At 41.5% G+C, this 21,202-nt stretch overlaps 1 protein-coding gene across 2 annotated transcripts in view; it reads left to right on the forward strand.

The window, feature by feature from the left end:
- The first annotated feature begins 3,566 nt into the window (after positions 1-3,566).
- Positions 3,567-21,202, forward strand: part of tns3 (tensin 3) — a 47,803-nt gene continuing 30,167 nt past the window's right edge. The window contains exons 1-3 of one of the 2 annotated variants that reach the window (XM_081373414.1): positions 3,567-3,834; positions 19,002-19,151; positions 19,234-19,284. In XM_081373414.1, coding sequence (XP_081229540.1) covers positions 19,002-19,151; positions 19,234-19,284 — 201 coding nt within the window. In that variant the 5' untranslated portion in view covers positions 3,567-3,834. Of the gene's footprint in view, positions 3,835-12,536; positions 12,593-19,001; positions 19,152-19,233; positions 19,285-21,202 lie in introns of those variants that run through there. The other variant, XM_081373415.1, reaches the window with a different exon arrangement.

A 21,202-nucleotide genomic window follows, 5' to 3' on the forward strand; every position in this document is an offset into this window, starting at 1 on the left:
AAAGCATGTTGCTGGCGGCGTCTAACTCTAGAGGAGCTTGACGTGGTTGGAGGGGGTGAAGAAAGTGAGTTTGTTGAGCTCCGCCTTCTGTCAGCCCCGCATATGAGGAATTGTTGTATGTAATGGCCTGCGTCATAGCCAGGTGGAATCTGACCTGGTCACGTGAAAAACACTGTTCTCTCACTTCGGTAGACTGGATGAGCGATTTCTGGTGAGCCATGATCATCCCTCCCCCATGAGCCTTACTTTTCTTCCAGATCTTCTCAACGAGATGGAGAAGTCCTGGAAGAAGCCATATTCGGCATGCATTATTCCCTTTCAACATTAGAATTACGCAAATGTGAAAGGATTGCATGAGTAAGGATATGTGATATGGCTAGCTATCTCTCGTAGAGTGAGGCACCCTCATTGAAGGTGCAAGGTGTGTGCGGCAGCGGGTCAAGCTGGTGGTGCCCTGCATATCAAGCTGACCTGCTGAAAGACTTGCATCAGGGGCAGGGATTGTCTCCTGAAGTGATTGCTGAACTAAGTTTGGTGTCATGGCTTTCCGTGACACCAAACAAATGGCCACTGATATCAGTCATTTGATCCCCGGGATGGTGGTTGCAGAAAGGCATCTTTGGTTAAATCTTTCAGGCATTAAAAAGATAAAAAAGAAAACTTTCACCCTCTGGACGGGAGATACAGCCTGAGGAGCAAAACAAAGAATTAGAAGTCTAAAATGAAGTCTAAAATTTTTCGCAAATTTGATATAAGAGGAGTTGTTGAGTTTGTTGCCCAGCTCTATTTGTTTGAACCGCGAGAGGCGTCAAAGCTTATGATATTCCTACATCCTACGTCATACATCGTTTTAGGGGTTACTCTTGTGGCGTAAGTCGCCTAGCGACACCAAGACCAGTATCGAAGTTCCACGTTCGATAGGGAATGTCTCAAGTTGTTTATGCAACCTGGCAGGGGCGCCGCTAAGGGGCTGGGAGGGGAGATTGGACGATTCCAAGGGCCCACACACTTTTGGGGCCCCTAGAGATCGATTTTATTAATGGAATGGGTGTGGTAGGGGGCTTGCAAATTGCTAGCGGTTCCCCTGCAACCCGGTTCCCTGAGAAGGAGAACAAGATGCTGCATTTTGTTGCCATGCCTTACCTGTGTGTCTCCTTCAGACGAGAGTTGAAGGTGGGAGGGGAGTTTGGATGATTCCAAGGGCCCACACACCTGTCTCTATGAAGCCCCTCCTTCTGAAAAGCACACTGTGCTCTGATTGTGTTTGGGAACTGTCCCGCCCCTTACCATAACCGCCAGTTTAACACACTACTAACTAACTCAACCAGGCCCCGCCCCTTTATTCTGCGTATTAATTATTATAATGAGGAATATTGTGATGTGTTCGTTTCAGGGAGTTCAGAAACACTGACACTGATATAGAAAATTACTCCACTTGGAGTGACTTTGTGCTTTAGAACTTTACACATTAAATAACTAAAAAAAGTAAAATAAGACTCCCTTAATTTTTTTTTTTTTTACCTTTATTTAACCAGGAAAAGTCCCCTTAACATAAGCAAATGCAGACATACAATTTAAAGGGTACCTAGTTAAAAGCAATCACACCGTTCAGTCAGAGTTGACTTTAAAAGGTTTTTAAAAGTATTAATAGATGCAATTGATTCTAGATTTAAGGTGTTTTGGACTTCATTCCAGACATTTGGTGCATATGATGAGAAAGCTTTTTACCAAGTTCTGTTCTTGTTGATGGAATAATTAATAGTATTTTTTTGACAACCTTGTCCTGTAAACACTATTTTGGTAAGTAAGCAAATTTGACATGTAGAGGGGTAATTTACCCATTAGTGCTTTAGCAATACAAATCAATAAATTGACTTTCCTTCTGAGGGCGAAGGAGGACCATTGTACAGTTTCATACAGAGACTGTTAAACGTGTCTCAAACCTGTCTTAGCTTGCACACAGCAGACATTAATATCAGGGCAGGAACACCTGACGGCTGCAGTGCTGTCAGCTCACCTGTAGGTGGCGTATCGCACACAGAAGCAGCTCATTCATCAGGGTTAACTATAGCCTACACATGAATCAGTGCAGGAACAAGACATTCACAAGCAGATCAGCGTCTCGTGCGCTGTTCTCTGATGTCTGGAACCGCGGTAAATCATTGAGCAGTTATCAGAGATCACCACACACAAAGCCATGTTATGTAATGCCACATTCCTGCGCCTTCGGAAGACCAATGAACGGCTGTCTTCAAGTGTCTGGCCCGAGCTCATGTGACTAACTGCGTTCGGTTACACCTACAACAATGAACAAAATGTGAACGCTAAAGTTATATTGAGCCAGAGGACGCTTGTATTACTGCTCGATGCTGCTCTTTAAAAACTCAGGAGACTTAATACTTGAGGAAATAACAATAGACAGACATGAGACATAGTTGGCATCCAGATGACATCTACACTGCACAAAATGATGTTCTTCCTCAGAATGTTTGTCTTGTTTTCCAGTACAAACATTCTTAAGTAAAGATACATTTACTGGAGAAGAAAAATGACTGAAGATATCAAGTCTTGTTTTCTGGAGAAAAAAAGTTTCTTCTTAAAATAAGAACAAATATCTGCCAATGGGGTCAGAAAAAAGGGAAAACAAGTTTATTTTTCTGACTTCATTGGCAGATATGCTTTCTTGTTTTAAGCATAACCACTTCATTGTGATACATTGTTTCAAAACACAAAACCCAATGTCGCAAGAAATTTGCTCCTCAAGTCTAGATTTAAAAATGTTTAGATATGTGTACTGAAAAACAAGACAAAATACTGAGAAACTATTTTTTTTTTTTTTTTTTGCAGTGTATAGAGCTATAAAATAAGTCTCATCTGATGGAAAATGTGTAGTGAGTTTAGAATGTGAGCACAGATTTGAGACACTGTTGAGATCTTCTGAAACATATGTGAGATTATAAGACACATCTGAGGCCTCCACATGATCTCAGGGCTGACAAACAACTGGAAGGTTAAAGATCTAACTTGCGAATTTCTTCTTTGTAGGGAAAAGTGTTATTTAATTTTTTTATATTGCATATATTTTTTTTTAAAATACATATTTTAAATGTTGTCACATTTTTATTCTTATTATATATTTTTTATATATTTTTTCACATTTCCTTTTTAATATTTTTAAATATATAGTTTTTTTTATTTATTTATTTATACATTTTTATTAGTTTGTTTCCTTGTGGTTGTAATTTGTACAATTTTAAAGTAATATTTAAAAATTCATGTTAAACATTTTGTTACTTTTTGTTTCCTGTTAGTTTCATCTTAGTTTTTGATGTGTTGCTGAAATGATGACAGGTTTTGTGAGATTGTTCCTTGTTGAATGATGTGACAATGAGAGCTTGTGTGTTTCTAAGCACATCATATTGATGGTTCAGTGCGTTTGTGTTTGTCTTGAATATCTCATTCGGCCGATCAGTGTGAGTGTGTGTGTGGAGGAATCTGCTGGTATTGTTGGAGTCCCTTCCCCCACCCTCGTGTGTGTGTGTGTGTGTGTGTGTGTGTGTGTGTGTGTGAGAGGCAGGGAGGCTCATGGGAACAGCAGTGGAGGGAGAACGAGAGCAGAGGGAGGATCCGTCTTTCTTTTCACTAACTCTGGATCTGAGTTGGGAAGAGACTAATGAGAAAGCAATGATCTGCTCGGAGATCTGGACTAAAGTTTGAGACTTCAGCACAGACGGCCTTCAGCAGATTTACAACTAAACTATGACAACGTGAAGTGAGATTCCTTTCCCTCTCATCTCACAAACACAAGACCAGCCAACTCTCCAGCAAGCCAAGGTAAGCAGCAGCTCTCTCGCCCGCTCTCTCTCTCTGTTCTCATGAATCAGTCTTCACACTGCGTTCAGGGCTTTTATTGGTTCTGATGACAGCTGTATTGAATGGCTCAGATGTGTGTGTGTGTGTGTGTGTGTGTGTGTGTGTTCTCTTCCAGAGCTTTATGAGTTTGTCACATCAGAGGGTTTTCCCCCCTAAAATCTCAAGACACAAATGAGTCAGTCGTGTCCCTGCTAACAAAATATATGGTCTAAGAACATGGTGAAAATGTTATTATTAAGTTATGAAAATGTAATTGCTGAATGTTTGAAAAACGTGACATTCTAACATTTTAAAAACATTATTAAAGGCCAGATAACTTTGAACAAATGTTCTATAAGTGTAGCAGACGAGCGTGTGTTCATAACTCTGAGAGAACGTTATGTGAAGTCCTGTTAGCTGATGGTCCAGATAGAGTTCTGGGTTCTGATTTACCCCTTCTCCACCAAGGCAGTGCTGGTGCTGGTTCAGAGCCAGAGCCTAGTCAAACCAGTTCTTTGTCTTTCAACTCTCAAAGCACCAGCTCTGAACCATGAAAAGTGGTTTGTAAGTAGAACCAAAACATTGCTGGTCTAGAGGTAAGAACCGCTTGCGTCAGGGGTTGGGGGCGGAGTTATCGTGACCAACAAGACGAACACAAACTTGTGAACGCCATTTTTTAAATAGCAGCTAATCGAGTTAATAGAAGCTCGATTGTAATCTCCATCTATGCACGTTATGGCGAGCTGCAGGAACGCACTGGATTCGCCGTGTTTGGATGCCGATGTCAGGTTCGCAAAGGCATGAGCATCAATAGTAACGCAACGACCGCCATTGTTGATGGAAGGCTTGTTGGAGATGCATCGGAGCGGCGTGGACCGATGGGAGCTGCGGGAGTGATTTGAGAGCATACGACTCCTTGTGCTTTTGGACCGTTCTCGCAGTGCTTCGATGTCATACGCCGATCGGTCTGCGAGAAGCCGAACCATCTCGAACAAGCCTGGTGTGTTTGTGTGTGGCGCTGCCGCGCTAGTGTTGCTGGGCAACATGAGATTTATACAGTGACGTGAGATCTGGCTCTGTGGTGGCTCTCTGGCCTGTGGAAAGGCAAACCGGTTCAGAGAAGGCTCGTCAGTTGAACCAACTCCGAACTGGCAATAGCTCTGGCTCTGAACTAGCACCAGGTTCATGCTGGTGGAAAAGGGGTATGAGAGTTCTGCTAGAGTTCTGCTAGAGTTCTGCTAGAGTTCTGTTAGAGTTCTGTTAGAGTTCTGCTAGAGTTCTGTTAGAGTTCTGCTAGAGTTCTGTTAGAGTCCTGCTAGAGTTCTGTCAGAGTTTTGTTAGAGTTCTGTCAGAGTTCTGCTAGAGTTCTGTCAGAGTTCTGTTAGAGTCCTGCTAGAGTTCTGTTAGAGTTCTGTTAGAGTTCTGTTAGAGTTCTGTCAGAGTTCTGTCAGAGTTCTGTCAGAGTTCTGCTAGAGTTCTGCTAGAGTTCTGTTAGAGTTCTGTTAGAGTTCTGTTAGAGTTCTGTCAGAGTTCTGTCAGAGTTCTGTCAGAGTTCTGCTAGAGTTCTGCTAGAGTTCTGTTAGAGTCCTGCTAGAGTTCTGTCAGAGTTTTGTTAGAGTTCTGTCAGAGTTCTGCTAGAGTTCTGTCAGAGTTCTGTTAGAGTCCTGCTAGAGTTCTGTTAGAGTTCTGTTAGAGTTCTGTCAGAGTTCTGTCAGAGTTCTGTCAGAGTTCTGCTAGAGTTCTGCTAGAGTTCTGTCAGAGTTCTACTAGAGTTCTGCTAGAGTTCTGCTAGAGTTCTGTCAGAGTTCTGTCAGAGTTCTGCTAGAGTTCTGCTAGAGTTCTGCTAGAGTTCTGTTAGAGTTCTGCTAGAGTTCTGTCAGAGTCCTGCTAGAGTTCTGTTAGAGTTCTGTCAGAGTTCTGTCAGAGTTCTGTTGGAGTTCTGCTAGAGTTCTGTCAGAGTTCTGCTAGAGTTCTGCTAGAGTTCTGCTAGAGTTCTGTTAGAGTTCTGTCAGAGTTCTGTCAGAGTTCTGTTAGAGTTCTGCTAGAGTTCTGCTAGAGTCCTGATAGAGTTCTGCTAGAGTTCTGATAGAGTTCTGATAGAGTGCTGATAGAGTTCTGCTAGAGTTCTGATAGAGTTCTGCTAGAGTTCTGCTAGAGTTCTGTCAGAGTTCTGCTAGAGTTCTGCTAGAGTCCTGATAGAGTCCTGATAGAGTTCTGCTAGAGTCCTGATAGAGTTCTGCTAGAGTTCTGCTAGAGTCCTGATAGAGTTCTGCTAGAGTTCTGCTAGAGTTCTGCTAGAGTCCTGCTAGAGTCCTGATAGAGTTCTGTTAGAGTCCTGTTAGAGTTCTGTTAGAGTCCTGAAAGAGTTCTGCTAGAGTTCTGCTAGAGTTCTGTCAGAGTTCTGCTAGAGTTCTGCTAGAGTCCTGCTAGAGTTCTGCTAGAGTTCTGCTAGAGTCCTGATAGAGTCCTGATAGAGTTCTGCTAGAGTCCTGATAGAGTCCTGATAGAGTTCTGCTAGAGTCCTGCTAGAGTCCTGATAGAGTTCTGCTAGAGTTCTGCTAGAGTTCTGTTAGAGTTCTGTCAGAGTTCTGTCAGAGTTCTGTTAGAGTTCTGATAGAGTTCTGCTAGAGTTCTGTTAGAGTTCTGCTAGAGTTCTGCTAGAGTCCTGATAGAGTTCTGCTAGAGTCCTGATAGAGTCCTGATAGAGTTCTGCTAGAGTCCTGCTAGAGTCCTGATAGAGTTCTGCTAGAGTTCTGTCAGAGTTCTGCTAGAGTTCTGCTAGAGTCCTGATAGAGTTCTGCTAGAGACCTGATAGAGTCCTGATAGAGTTCTGCTAGAGTCCTGCTAGAGTCCTGATAGAGTTCTGTCAGAGTTCTGTCAGAGTTCTGTTAGAGTTCTGCTAGAGTTCTGTCAGAGTTCTGTTAGAGTTTTGTTAGAGTTCTGTCAGAGTTCTGTCAGAGTTCTGTTAGAGTTCTGCTAGAGTTCTGCTAGAGTTCTGCTAGAGTTTTGTTAGAGTTCTGTCAGAGTTCTGTCAGAGTTCTGTTAGAGTTCTGCTAGAGTTCTGCTAGAGTTCTGATAGAGTTCTGATAGAGTTCTGTTAGAGTTCTGCTAGAGTCCTGATAGAGTCCTGATAGAGTTCTGCTAGAGTCCTGATAGAGTTCTGCTAGAGTCCTGATAGAGTTCTGTTAGAGTTCTGCTAGAGTCCTGATAGAGTCCTGATAGAGTTCTGCTAGAGTCCTGATAGAGTCCTGATAGAGTTCTGCTAGAGTCCTGCTAGAGTCCTGATAGAGTTCTGCTAGAGTTCTGCTAGAGTTCTGATAGAGTTCTGATAGAGTTCTGTTAGAGTTCTGCTAGAGTTCTGCTAGAGTTCTGCTAGAGTCCTGCTAGAGTCCTGATAGAGTTCTGCTAGAGTTCTGATAGAGTTCTGTTAGAGTTCTGCTAGAGTTCTGCTAGAGTTCTGTTAGAGTCCTGATAGAGTCCTGCTAGAGTTCTGCTAGAGTTCTGCTAGAGTTCTGTCAGAGTTCTTCTAGAGTTCTGCTTGAGTCCTTATAGAGTCCTGCTAGAGTTCTGATAGAGTTCTGCTAGTTCTGTTAGAGTTCTGATCATTGAGATCTTGGTGAATCTGAGCACAGTTGTTTGTTTGGAGACTCTGTTGGAGTCAAGCTTCTGTTTCTCAGGAGCAACATCTGAGACATGAGCAGAAGTGTGTGTTTGCGCTCACTGTCTCTCACTGCAGGAGGAATAATGGAGGCTCGGTGTTGATGTGTGTGTGTGTGTGTGTGTGTGTGTGTGTGTGTGTGTGTGTGTGTGTGTGTGTGTGTGTGTGTGTGTGTGTGTGTGTGTGTGTGTGTGTGTGTGTGTGTGTGTGTCCTCAGGGTTGGGCATTTAATGACAAGTGCTGCGAGAAGCTTTACTCCAGGAATGTTCAGTGTGTCCCCACATCCACACACACACACACACACACACACACACACACACACACACACACACACACACACCCTTCACTGCCATCACAGCCACTTTCATTGATAAATCTCACTGGAGATCCTCAGTTTGATCCAAGAAGAACACTCTGTCGAGTGTTTGTGTTGCAGTGATAAATCACAGTCCCTCACACACACACACTTACACACATAAAGAGAAACACATGTACAGCAGTGCAGCGGATGAGACAGAGAGAGTTTGAAGGGTTAAAGAGCTGGAGCTGGTGAAGGAGAAGCAGAAGCTCACTACGGGAAGCATCCGGGAAAACTGACCAGTGTGTTACACACACACACACACACACACACACACAGACACACACACACACAGTCAGAACACGTCCTCACCTGAGCTTCATCACTGATCCTCTACAGTATGAACCTGATCAATACATCATCTAGTGAATGAGGCTGTGATTGAGTGCTGATCTGAGAGACACATGTGTGTGTGTGTGTGTGTGTGTGTGTGTGTGTGTGTGTGTGTGTGTGTGTGTGTGTGTGCAGCTCCACGTCTCTGTATCTGCTTCAGCTCATGCGCCTCATACACTGTAACACGTCCAACGCTTTAGTGCTCTATCATATTTAAAAAGCATTAAGTTATAATTCTTCAGTTATTCTACAAATACTCTCAGTTATTGCTCTAGTCCAGTGTCTGTCCCTGAAACGAGAAATGGACTGATCCACACTGGTCAACACTGATAATAATCATAAATGTTTCTTGAGCATCAGATCATCATATTAGAGTGATTTCTGAAGGATCATGTGACACTGAAGACTGGAGTAATGATGCTAAAAGTTCAGCTTTGATCACAGGAATAAATTACACTTTACTATATATTCACATAGAAAAAAGATGATTTACATTGGAATGATATTTCACTGTTTTACTGTATTTTTGATCAAATAAACTCAGCTTTGCTGAGCAGAAGAGACTCTTTCAGATTAAAAATCTTACCGACCCCAAACTGTTCACCGTTAGTGTGTGTTCAGGTGTCTGTCAGAGGCACAGATGTAAACGTGTGTGTGTGTGTGTGAGTTCACCTGTTCTCTCAGCTGCTTCAGGTGTGTATTCAGTAGGACAGCAGGATTGTGAGCAGTCAATCACAGCATCTAACGCAGGTTGTTGTTGTTGTGTGTGTGTGTGTGTGTGTGTGTGTGTGTGTGTGTGTGTGTGTGTGTGTGTGTGTGTGTGTGTGTGTGTGTGTGTGTGTGTGTGTGTGTGAGAGAGAGAGAGATCTGACCATCTGCTTCTCTGCTGTTTCTTATGAATATAAATCCTGTCTGATGCATCAAGGGTTGTTTCCTATTTCTTCTATCATGGCCTTCTTGGACATCCCGGCTCACAAAATTACATTCTAGCAACGGTTTTCTAACATTTTTATTAACATTATTTTGGAATGTTCTCTGAACATTTCAAAATGTCCAGTTTTTTAAATGTTTTAAAAGCGTTTCTTCCTGGTTATATGATTGTTAAGGGAACATTCCATTGTATCATTCTTCATAAATTATGGGAAAATTACATTTGTATGATCTTTAAAACAAGTAGCAAAATTTAAAGACTGTTAGATGAACGTCTGACTAAAATATTTCAGGACAAAATGTTCCATGAACAATGTAAGTAATTGTGTAATCCATGTTCCCCGTTCTCTGTTCTCTGTTCCCTGTATCATCTTTGTACTCTTTTAATTAATTTTATAACTGTATCATATATCTCTTTTAATTTCTTTTAGAACTGCTTTCATTTTCCTTGCTTTTTATTTTGTGATAATTTTAATTCCTTTCTGTAAAGCACTTTGAACTGCCATAGTGTATGAAATGTGCTATATAAATAAACTTGCCTTGCCTTGTTCCCTGTTCTCTGTTCCCCTTTCCCCGTTTCCGCGTTACCTGTTATCTGTTCCCTGTTCCTCCTTCCACATTCTCTGTTCCCCGTTCCCCTTTCCCCATTTCCCATTACCCGTTAACTGTTCCCCGTTCCCCATTCTCTGTTCCCCATTACCTTTCTCTGTTCCCAGTTCCCATTCTCTGTTCCCCATTACCTTTCTCTGTTCCCAGTTCCCATTCTCTGTTCCCCGTTACCTTTCTCTGTTCCCAGTTCCCATTCTCTGTTCCCTGTTCCGTGTTCTCTGTTCCCCGTTCCCCATTCTCTGTTCCCCGTTACCTTTCTCTGTTCCCCGTTCCCCATTCTCTGTTCCCCGTTCCCTGTTATCTGTTCCCCGTTCCCATTCTCTGTTCCCAGTTCCCATTCTCTGTTCCCTGTTCCGTGTTCTCTGTTCCCCTTTCCCCTTTCCCTGTTCCCTCTTCCCCCTTTCCCTGTTCTCCGTTTTCCGTTCCCCCTTACCCCTTCCGCTTTCCTCGTTCTCTGTTCCCCGTTCCCCATTCTCCGTTCCCCGTTCTCCGTTCCCCCTTACCCCTTCCGCTTTCCTCGTTCTCTGTTCCCCATTCCCCCTTCCTCTTTCCCCGTTCTCTGTTCCCCGTTCCCTGTTCCCTGCTCCCCGTTCCCCATTCTCCGTTCTCTGTTCCCCCTTCCCTTTCCCTGTTCCCCGTTCCTCCTTCCTCTTTCCCCGTTCCCCCTTCCTCTTTCCCCGTTCCCCCTTCCTCTTTCCCCGTTCCCCCTTCCTCTTTCCCCCTTCCTCTTTCCCCGTTCCCCCATCCTCTTTCCCCGTTCCCTCTTTCTCTTTCCCCGTTCCCCCTTCCTCTTTCCCCGTTCCCCCTTCCTCTTTCCCCGTTCCCTCTTCCTCTTTCCCCGTTCCCCCATCCTCTTTCCCCGTTCCCCATTCCCTGTTCCCCATTCTCCGTTCTCTGTTCCCTGTTTCCCTTTCTCTGAACCCTGTTCTCCGTTCCCTGTTCCCCTTTCTCCGCTACCTGTTCCCTGTTCTCCATTCCGTTCTCTGTTCCCTTTTCTCTGTTCGCTGTTCCCCGTTCCCTGTTCCCTTTTCTCTGTTCGCTGTTCCCCGTTCTCCGTTCCCTGTTCCCTTTTCTCTGTTCGTTGTTCCCCGTTCTCTGTTCCCCGTTCCCTGTTCCCTTTTCTCTGTTCGCTGTTCCCCATTCTCTGTTCCCTTTTCTCTGTTTGCTGTTCCCTGTTCCCCGTTCCCCTTTCTCTGTTCTCTGTTCCCCGTTCCCTGTTCCCCGTTCTCTGTTCCCTTTTCTCTGTTCGCTGTTCCCCATTCCCTGTTCCATTTTCTCTGTTCGCTGTTCCCCGTTCCCCGTTCTCTGTTCCCTTTTCTCTGTTCGCTGTTCCCCATTCCCTGTTCCCTTTTCTCTGTTCGCTGTTCCCCGTTCTCCATTCCGTTCTCTGTTCCCTTTTCTCTGTTCGCTGTTCCCCGTTCCCTGTTCCCTTTTCTCTGTTCGCTGTTCCCTGTTCCCCGTTCTCCATTCCCTGTTCCCTTTTCTCTGTTCGTTGTTCCCCGTTCCCTGTTCCCTTTTCTCTGTTCGCTGTTCCCCATTCTCTGTTCCCTTTTCTCTGTTTGCTGTTCCCTGTTCCCTGTTCCCCGTTCCCTGTTCCCTTTTCTCTTTTCTCTGTTCACTGTTCCCCATTCTCTGTTCTCTGTTCCATTTTCTCTGTTCGTTTTTCCCCGTTCTCTGTTCCCTTTTCTCTGTTCGTTGTTCCCCGTTCTCTGTTCCCCGTTCCCTGTTCCCTTTTCTCTGTTCGCTGTTCCCCATTCTCTGTTCCCTTTTCTCTGTTTGCTGTTCCCTGTTCCCTGTTCCCCGTTCCCTGTTCCCTTTTCTCTGTTCTCTGTTCACTGTTCCCCATTCTCTGTTCTCTGTTCCATTTTCTCTGTTCGTTTTTCCCCGTTCTCTGTTCCCTTTTCTCTGTTCGCTGTTCCCCGTTCCCTGTTCCCTTTTCTTTGTTCGCTGTTTCCCATTATCTGTTCCCTTTTCTCTGTTCGCTTTTCCCCGTTCTCTGTTCCCTTTTCTCTGTTCGCTGTTCCCCATTCTCTGTTCCCTTTTCTCTGTTCTCTGTTCCCCGTTCTCTGTTCTCTGTTCTCTGTTCCCTGTTCCCTGTTCTCTGTTCCCTTTTCTCTGTTCGCTGTTCCCCATTCCCTGTTCCCTTTTCTCTGTTCGCTGTTCCCCGTTCTCCATTCCGTTCTCTGTTCCCTTTTCTCTGTTCGCTGTTCCCTGTTCCCTGTTCCCCGTTCTCCGTTCCCTGTTCCCTTTTCTCTGTTCGTTGTTCCCCGTTCTCTGTTCCCCGTTCTCTGTTCCCCGTTCCCTGTTCCCTTTTCTCTGTTCGCTGTTCCCCGTTCCCCGTTCCCTTTTCTCTGTTCTCTGTTCACTGTTCCCCATTCTCTGTTCTCTGTTCCATTTTCTCTGTTCGCTGTTCCCCGTTCCCTGTTCCCTTTTCTTTGTTCACTGTTTCCCATTATCTGTTCCCTTTTCTCTGTTCGCTTTTCCCCATTCTCTGTTCCCTTTTCTCTGTTCGCTGTTCCACATTCTCTGTTCCCTTTTCTCTGTTCTCTGTTCCCCGTTCTCTGTTCTCTGTTCTCTGTTCCCTGTTCCCTGTTCTCTGTTCCCCGTTTCCCGTTCTCTGTTCCCTGTTCTATGTTCCCCGTGTCCCGTTCTCTGTTCCCTGTTCCCTGTTACCTGTTCTCCACGGTGTTGACTGCAGTCTGTGGGTGTGACTCTCGTCGGCTCAGTCGTGTGTGTGTGTGTTCCTGTGTGTTTCTTCTAGCTGAAGGCTACAGAAACCTGATCCAGCAGCAGCTTGTTTCCACAGGCCCGGATCACACACACGTGGTCTGGTGTTTCTGTGCCTGCAGGAGGTGAAGCTCCTCACACACACCTTCACCCAGGCATGTGTGTTAGACCTGCGGGGGCACGTCACTGAACACACACCACTGCTGTTCAACCTTAGATCAGGCCTTCCTCTCAATGAAACAACACAGTCAATGTGATTTCCTCTGCCTCAGACACAAACCCCTGATCCTGGGCTTTCAGATCGAATCACTCAGATTTGGTCTCCTCAAGGCACAGATGTTCTCATGGCAAAGTTCCTCTTCATTCTTTGCTTAGGGTTAAAAAGGAGTATGAAATACTCTTGCACTGTTATTTACTGTTAGCCAACATCCCGACGGCGTCCATCACGGCGTTTAGATAAATATGTAAATATATGCTGCAAAATACACACAACAGAAATGACAGTGGTGAGAGAACAGCAGTTCAGAAAGCATCAGATCATAGAGATGCACTGTAGATATGTTTGACCTCGTGAATGTCTCGTCACGTTCATTCATACAGCACTTTATACAATAGATTGATCTAAAGCAGCAGCTTTACAGTATTAAACATGATAAACAGTGTCTCTTTCAGTTAGAATCACAGCTTCAGTTACTTCTATAAAGCGTCTCTCAGTGTGTTCATGTTCTTACTCGCGTCTGAACAGAAGAAATGAACCAGACAAGATTTACACCTTAAAGAAGGCGGAGCCTCAAGCCACACCCACCTATTACATAATTGACACATAAACCACTGGGAGTTCGAAGGTGTCTAGTGACACACAACAACTTTTCCAGAAGGTTCGTTTTGACAAGTTGTTTCAAACTCCAAATGAACTTCGTTTTGGCCTGACTTTGTTCGAGATGACATCACAGCAGTTCATTCTTTGATGTTACTTGACGTATATCAGAGTCTTCAGACTCTAAATGTTCTGCCGAAGGTTTTCAGGTCTTGCCGTATTCACACGATCCAGCTCTTAATATACAGAATCAGAGCTAAAGATGTCTGTCCACTCATGCCTGGTTTTCTCATGCCTTATTTTTGTTTAGAATTTTCACACCACTCGCAGTGATAGTGATTTACTCACCCTCATGTCGTTCCAAACCCATAAGATTTTCGAGCTTCAGAACACAAATGAAGATCTATTTGATGAAATCTGAGAGATTTCGGTCCTTTACATGCAATCCCACCATTACTGATGACACATTGTCATGGCTCAGTGTTTGAGCTATCGGAGTCTCTCTGAACGCCTCCACCTCCCCAGCTCCACCTGTCTAGATCTGATACAGGACTGATGTGTGTCTGTTGATGCAGCAGCAGATCTTACAGGCTCACAGCAGTGTGCGTGTGTGTGTGTGTGTGTGTGTGTGTGTAGCGGATCTAGTCCAACAAGACTGAATACAGTAACATTGCCATATTGAATAACAATATTTTGAGAGTTGTGATAAAAGTCAAGTAAGAGTATTTGAGCCAGTATGAGGTGCTGTCAGATCAGATTTAATCACATTACAAATACAAAATGCTCATTTTATTTGCAAGGCGCAGTTAATGTTCCAGTGTTCAAGGGTGTGTGATATATCGTCTGCCATAATATTGTAACTGTTCTTTTAACGGTGTGTAATCTGACATTATCGAGTAGGCCTATATCCCTCACACACACCCAGACAGCGCACGCATACACTATGTGTAGTCTAGTAGATTAGACTAGAAGGTAGTCTATTGAAATGCTAAAATGTCCCCAAAATTCATCATCAGGCTGGAAAAATGCCACTGTATGTTTTTTATATTTATATAATTTAATATAGGTAATCAATATCACATGAAGAGTGCTGTTTTTCTCCAGATATCAGCATTAAAACAAATGTGATTTTGATTTTTTACAAGTTAAATTTTTCCCTCTATTTCGCCAACAGAAATAGTTTGAAACAAAGCCACAGGACTGCAATTGCGCCTCTAAAACACATGTCGGCGTTTAATTACTGAATGAATCAGCTTTTTGAACGAATCAGTTGAATGAATGACTTAATGACTCACTCATTAAGACAGTCAAATGCTTCGTTCCTGAATGAATCAGCCGTTTGAATGGATCGGTTGAATCTCAATGACTCCCTCATTAACAGTGACTTGCTGCCACCTACTGGCTGTTCATTTTTTAAATCGTTTCAAATATCAATATTCAACGTTTCATCAGAGAATGTCTAATATGGCGAGAAGTTTCACTCTCAGTACACTTCCGGCTTCTGAACTGGTTGCAGTTCCACTCTGATTCCACATGAGGGCGCTCACAGGACGAGTGCAGAATGAATGGAGGTCTATGGCGCTATACCAATAAAAATCCACTTTTCTCAGGATATAATTTTTTGTCTAGTAATTTGAATGTTGTATTCGAAAGGAGATGCAAATAAATTACAGATTGCTGGGTGTTAGATTTTTTTTGAGTCACTTATTTGCTTTAAAAAGTATTTTAAAGTGTCAATGACGTCATATACATGTACGACCAGAAATACTGCTTCACGGCAATCCTTCAGTCACTTTGGTGAGTTCGCGCTCTGCACTTTCTTTTCACTCGAGGCATCGACAACACAGCTGACACAGGTAAACACAGCTGACACAGGTAAACACACTTGCTAGAAGAGTTTTTGTTTTGTTTGTTTCTGGTCCCGCTGCGGATGACACGATGCCATCAAGCGGTATCTCTGGTCGTAATCAGTCCTTCACTGACCAATCAGCGTTCATTAGCAGAATGCTAGCGTGTTATGGGCAACAACAACTCAACTTGTAACAAATCGAAAGGACATAAGTACTCGTTCATTCAACTTTCGACCTAAAACCCATGTTGAACTTGCAAAATCTACAATCAGATCAGATCAAGATTTCTCAACGGCAATCGGGTGAAAGAGACAAATTTAGCCGTCTAGCCCCATAGACTCCCATTCATTTTGCACTCATGGCGATCGCCCCCAGTGGAACTCTGGTAGTACTACAACCAAAATTCGGTACAATAGAGCTTAATAGGGAGTGGGCAGGCTCTCCGTAGACGGGCTCTGGTTTCATGTTTAAATCATCAAAACGTGATGCATTTGTAATTGCAGTTTATTCATTGCTGTCTTTCTGATCTACATTAAACTGCGTAAATGCATCTAAATCACTTCATATGTACAGTAGCTTCTGTTTCCTCGGCATTGCTAAGATTGTGTTGATACAGATTTAATTTGATTGGTAAAAGCCCTATTGTGTCTTATTATTAGAATTTAATTTATTGATTAAATGTAAGAATTTTACACAAAAGATTATGCATACATATAATTAGGTTAAAAAAATCCCTATAATATATACCGTCCAATTATCGTTATCGATAAAATCCCAGAAAATATTAAGATATTTTGTCAATATTGCACACCCTACATTAGGGTTGTTACATTTGAATGACCTCTTGAGCCCAACACACACACACACACACACACACACACACACACACACACACACACACACACACACACACACACACGTTTACTCAGCTATCTAAATGAGTAGGCTACATTCCACAGGCTTCTACTGTTTTATACACAGCATGTAAAGACTAATCCTAACCAACACACTAACCCTGACAGAAATGTCAACAAAATTAAACATGAATTAGGAACCTGGATTTATCCAGTGTTCAGATTTCAGTTCTGGAAATGTACGGAAATTAGTGCATATTTAATTGGATAATACCTCAGTTGCATATTTAAAACATAACATTTCTGAAACTTGTAATACAAAATATGAAGTGTGAATGTAGTGTGATTAATCAGCTGGTGAAGTTTGGTGAGATCGGTTAGGTAAAACCTCAAGCCTATATTAACCTGTGAGTCTAATGTGAAGAATAATACACCCTGAAAATGTGATCATAACTCTAATGCTCAATCTACATGATATTTTTTGTAAAACTACAAGTTTAATTAAATGCAGGAAGATATTGAGTTTTGGGGAGAATATTGTCATCATGGCATCTCATGTCTAAAGGCAGTTATTCTAAAAGTAATCAAAGACAGGGTTAAAAGATTCACGAAACGGGTTTGCAGAAAGATTTGAAATCGTTCAATCTGATTCACTCGGACAGTTCACTCACACACTGAATCATTTACAGCGATTCTTCAAGCCGAAATAGAATCGGGATACTTTATAAGAAACTGTAGAAGAGTCAGTGAGCAAAACAGGGGAATGTCTCCTGTCGTCTGTCAACGCGTGTGAGCGAGTCTGGACTGCAGGTAAAGAGTGTTTACAACCAGAAGAGCATCAAAACACCAGAGTTCAGGGAAGCTACAAAGACGTTAGCATGTTTTGGTCTTGTTCTAGTGGAACATTAGGCAATTAAGGCAAGGCAAGGCAAGGCAAGTTTATTTATATTGCATATACTATGGCAATTCACAATGCTTTACATAGATGGGAATAAAAATAATCACAAAATAAAAGAAAAATTAAAAGAAAAAGGAAAATTAAAACAGTTATTCAAAATGCTTTACATAGAAAGTTCAAACGTGTTTTAACATTAATAGAAGAATGATTGGGAATATAGGCTATTAGTACCATAGTTTTACACAGATATGTCTAAAGCTCTGTCCTTGTGAAGAAGAAGTGCACTTTAGCTTACTTTTAAAAACAGGATAGCCTAACTTACTTATTATGGAAATAACACAGTGCGGAGTGAATGTAATGCTTTTGGACACTTAATAGCATGTTACTTGCAGTTAAATTAACATGTACATCTCAAATGCAATTTTAATAATTACTTCTATTGTCTTTGAATGTACTGACAAGCATGGTATAATTTAATATCATTTCTATTGAAACTTGTGTGTCATGTTAAAATGTTGCAATCAAGTAAATACATACAATTTAAATGTAATATTGAATAACACAGTACAGTTAAAATTATAATCAAGTAATTTACATGTGCTTTAGTATGTTAGTCGGTACATCTAAATAAGTGTTCTTTAGATTATTGAACAAAACACTGTTCTGTCATTTTTTGATCGTAACATATTTCGCTTTGTTTTTTTGTAGAATGTATTACTTGATTGGAGTGGTACACAACTTGGTAAAGATTTTGCATCTTGCTGTGTGAATATATATATAAAAAAAATCGTTTCATGATTCGAAAAGGTTTAACGGTCCTGAAAACAAAAGTCGCTCTTGTATTGTCAGCGCTCACAAATGAGCGCATTTATAAATGAATTTCCTCTAGTGGAAGCGTTTGGTACTGCACACAAGCAAACCGAAAGCTCATTTTATCAGATATCTATGGAAGCTTGTTTCCGTCACAGAGTGAAAAATAAAAAAGGTAATTGCGACTTTTTAATCTCACAATTCTGACTTTTTTTCTCACAATTGCGAGTTTACATCTCACAATTCTGACTTTTTACCTCAGAATTACGTGATATAAAGTCGCAATTGCGTGTTATAAAGTCCGAATTATGAGATATAAACTCGCAATTGCAAGAAATTTATTTGAAATTCTGAAAATTCTTTTTTCTCAGAATTGCATGTTTATATCTCGCAATTCTGACTTTATAATACGCAATTGGGAGATATAAAGTCAGAATCGCATGATATAAAGTCGCAATTGTGTGTTATAAAGTCAGAATTGTGAGATATAAACCATTCTGAGGTAAAAAATAAATAAAAGTCTGTCTTTTTTTTCCCTTAGAATTGGACTTATATATATCTCACAATTCTGAGAAAAGATGTCAGAATTGCGTGATATAAAGTCGCAATTGCGAGAAAAAAAGTCATAATTCTGACTTTATATCACGCAATTCTGACTTTATATCTCGCAATTCTGACTTTATAACACGCAATTGCGACATTTTTTCACGCAATTCTGACTTTATATCTCGCAATTCTGAGAAATAAAGTCAGAATTGTGAGATGTAAACTCGCAATTGTGAGATAAAAAGTTGCAATTATCTTTAAAAATGTTTTATTCTGTTGCGGAAACAAGCTTCCATAGATATCAACCTCAAATTTGGAACACAACTTGTTTAGATTAATGTATTTGATCCCCCCCCCACCCATTTTTTACATGTTTTGTAAAAAAGTATTGAAAATTTGGTAATATCTGACCAACACGTATGTTGATGAATGAACATCACATCATGTACATGAACACATGAACGCTCACTGATGGTGCACTTAACCCTAGTCAAATATTACCAAATAGTTTTTTCTATTACAATGAAATGATTGTATTATATTTTAGTTTGATAATCCTTAATATTTTGTATTTTTAGGGGATTTTATGGTACTAAAGTAGTACTTATAATCTATTTATTCACTTTTTAAGTATATACATTACCTGAAAATGGAATTGAACTTAAACTGTGGTAAATCCTGAATGTTTTGGAAGTGTTAAAGAGGACACGTGGTAGATGATGTTGATCTGAGGCTCAGTGGTGGTCTCCCTGTGTGCAGATGGAGGAGGGATACGAGCTGGACCTCACCTACGTGACGGAGCGCATCATCGCGGTGTCCTTCCCTCAGGACTGCTTCGAGGAGACGTACCTGCGCAACCTGAGGGACGTCACACGCATGCTCCGCTCCAAACACGCAGACAACTATCTGGTGAACACGCTTTCTGTCTTTCCCTTCGCCGTGTCCCCGAGCATCGGCATAGTGTTTCTAACTCTCGCTCGCTGGGTTTCAGGTGATCAACCTGTCGGAGAGAAAGCAGGAGCTCACCAAGATGAACCCGAAGGTAGTGTGGAGCATCCGCTGAACACACACACACACACACACACACACACACACACACACACACACACACACACACACACACACACATTTCAGGGATCAGCTCCTGAAAGAACCATGTTTTCGTAGTGCAACAAACATTTTAATAACCTAAAGAACCTTTTTTACCATCATAAAGAACCTTGGAAAGTTTCCATGGATGTTAAAGGTTCTTCGTGGAACCATCGATGCCAATAAACAAGCTTTATTTTTAACCCTCATCCTTCCCTCGCACTTTGTAACACACTTTCCCTCACTGGTCACAATGTCCCAAAGCCCTAAAGCCCTTTTTGTCCAGAAAGCTTATTTTATTTCATTTTGATAATACTTTTATTATTTTTTAATGCAAGTTTTTTTTATATATATTTGTTTTAATTTACCTTTAAATTACTAGATTTGATCAATAAACAGTGTTGTGCAAGTTACTTCCAAACTGTAATACATTATACATGACTTGTTACTGTTATTTAAAAGTAATTCTTTACCTTACAATATTACTGTCTCAGAATTGTAATGCGTTACATTACTCCTGTATTACTTTTGAGTTACTTTGAGTTACACCAAAACAACTACAGAAGTAGAACTTAACATTCTAAAATGACTAGGGCTGTAAAGATATGTGATATGAAACTGTGACACTCAGATCCACGAACCTGTGTCACGGTGTGCGGTGAGAGAAGGCAGGACTTCCCCTTCCAATTCCCAGAGTTATCCTTCCCGTCCAGATCCAAAGCTACCACATCTTTGAATTACTATTAGTATTATTTGAAATTAACATTATAAAATACGGACTTACACCACAAAACTAGTTGAGAATAAATTCTTTAAAATTGAGCAATTCCAGCGTTATGGATGGTCGTGACATTTGCTGTAAAAACGTGAAATATAAATTCGCAGAAAATGCATTTAATACCAATATATTGAAACAGCTGTTTATATATCCATAGGCTACTCCCTTAATAAAGGAGACCAGATATTAGAAAAATATAAATCTACACACATGCATTTTATATTTAATATGAGGGAAATAGACATGCATGCATGCGTGACACAAAAAAAATCTTTAACTTTTAGGTAGCAAAATATTTTTTAGTAATTCTGTGAATTACGCTAAGCAAACCAAAATTAATACTACCCACTAGGCTTGGGCGGTATTGGAATTTTGATACCGTCAAACCTCCTCCCTATTTTACCGGGGTATACGGTATTACCGTGACTAATTAAAAATTATGACATAATGGGCTCAGATGGCGTCACTAAACTGTTGGCTTGTGCCTACACCGTTCAGAAACTGAAAGCCAGATAAAAAAAAAATAAAAAAAATAAAATCAAGCCGTGCACGTTGTGTCTGAGTCCGGCCGACGGCATTAACTGTTATTTTGAGCCCGAGCCCACCATTATTCAACATAATATCTGTGTGCGTGCAACAAGCAAGAAGTGCCTTTGTAATCCGGTGACGCATGTCCATTGATTTTTATTAATAAAACTTTTCTGCAAAGATGGAAGTTGACGATCGCCATCTCTGTAGTGAACGCGCCTATAGAGAGAAATGCACATCATTGATCAATCAGATTTTCGTTTTGAATTGTTTCGTTTAAAGAAATTGACGATCGCCATCTCCATAGTGAACGATAGAGAGAAATGCACATCATGGATTACAGAGAGTAGGCTAGTCTATTTCTTTTCTTTTCGTTTTGTATGGTTTCGTTTACTGAAATTGATGATCGCATCTCTGTATGAACGCGCCTAGAGAGAAATGCACATCATGGATTAAATAATCAGAGTGGCCTTTTTCTTTTCGTTTTGAATTGTTTCGTTTAAAGAAATTGACGATCGGCATCTCTGTGAACGCTAAAGAGAAAAATGCACATCATGGATTAATC

This window comes from Scardinius erythrophthalmus, assembly GCF_964197995.2.
Source record: "Scardinius erythrophthalmus genome assembly, chromosome: 9".
NCBI lineage: Eukaryota > Metazoa > Chordata > Actinopteri > Cypriniformes > Leuciscidae > Scardinius > Scardinius erythrophthalmus.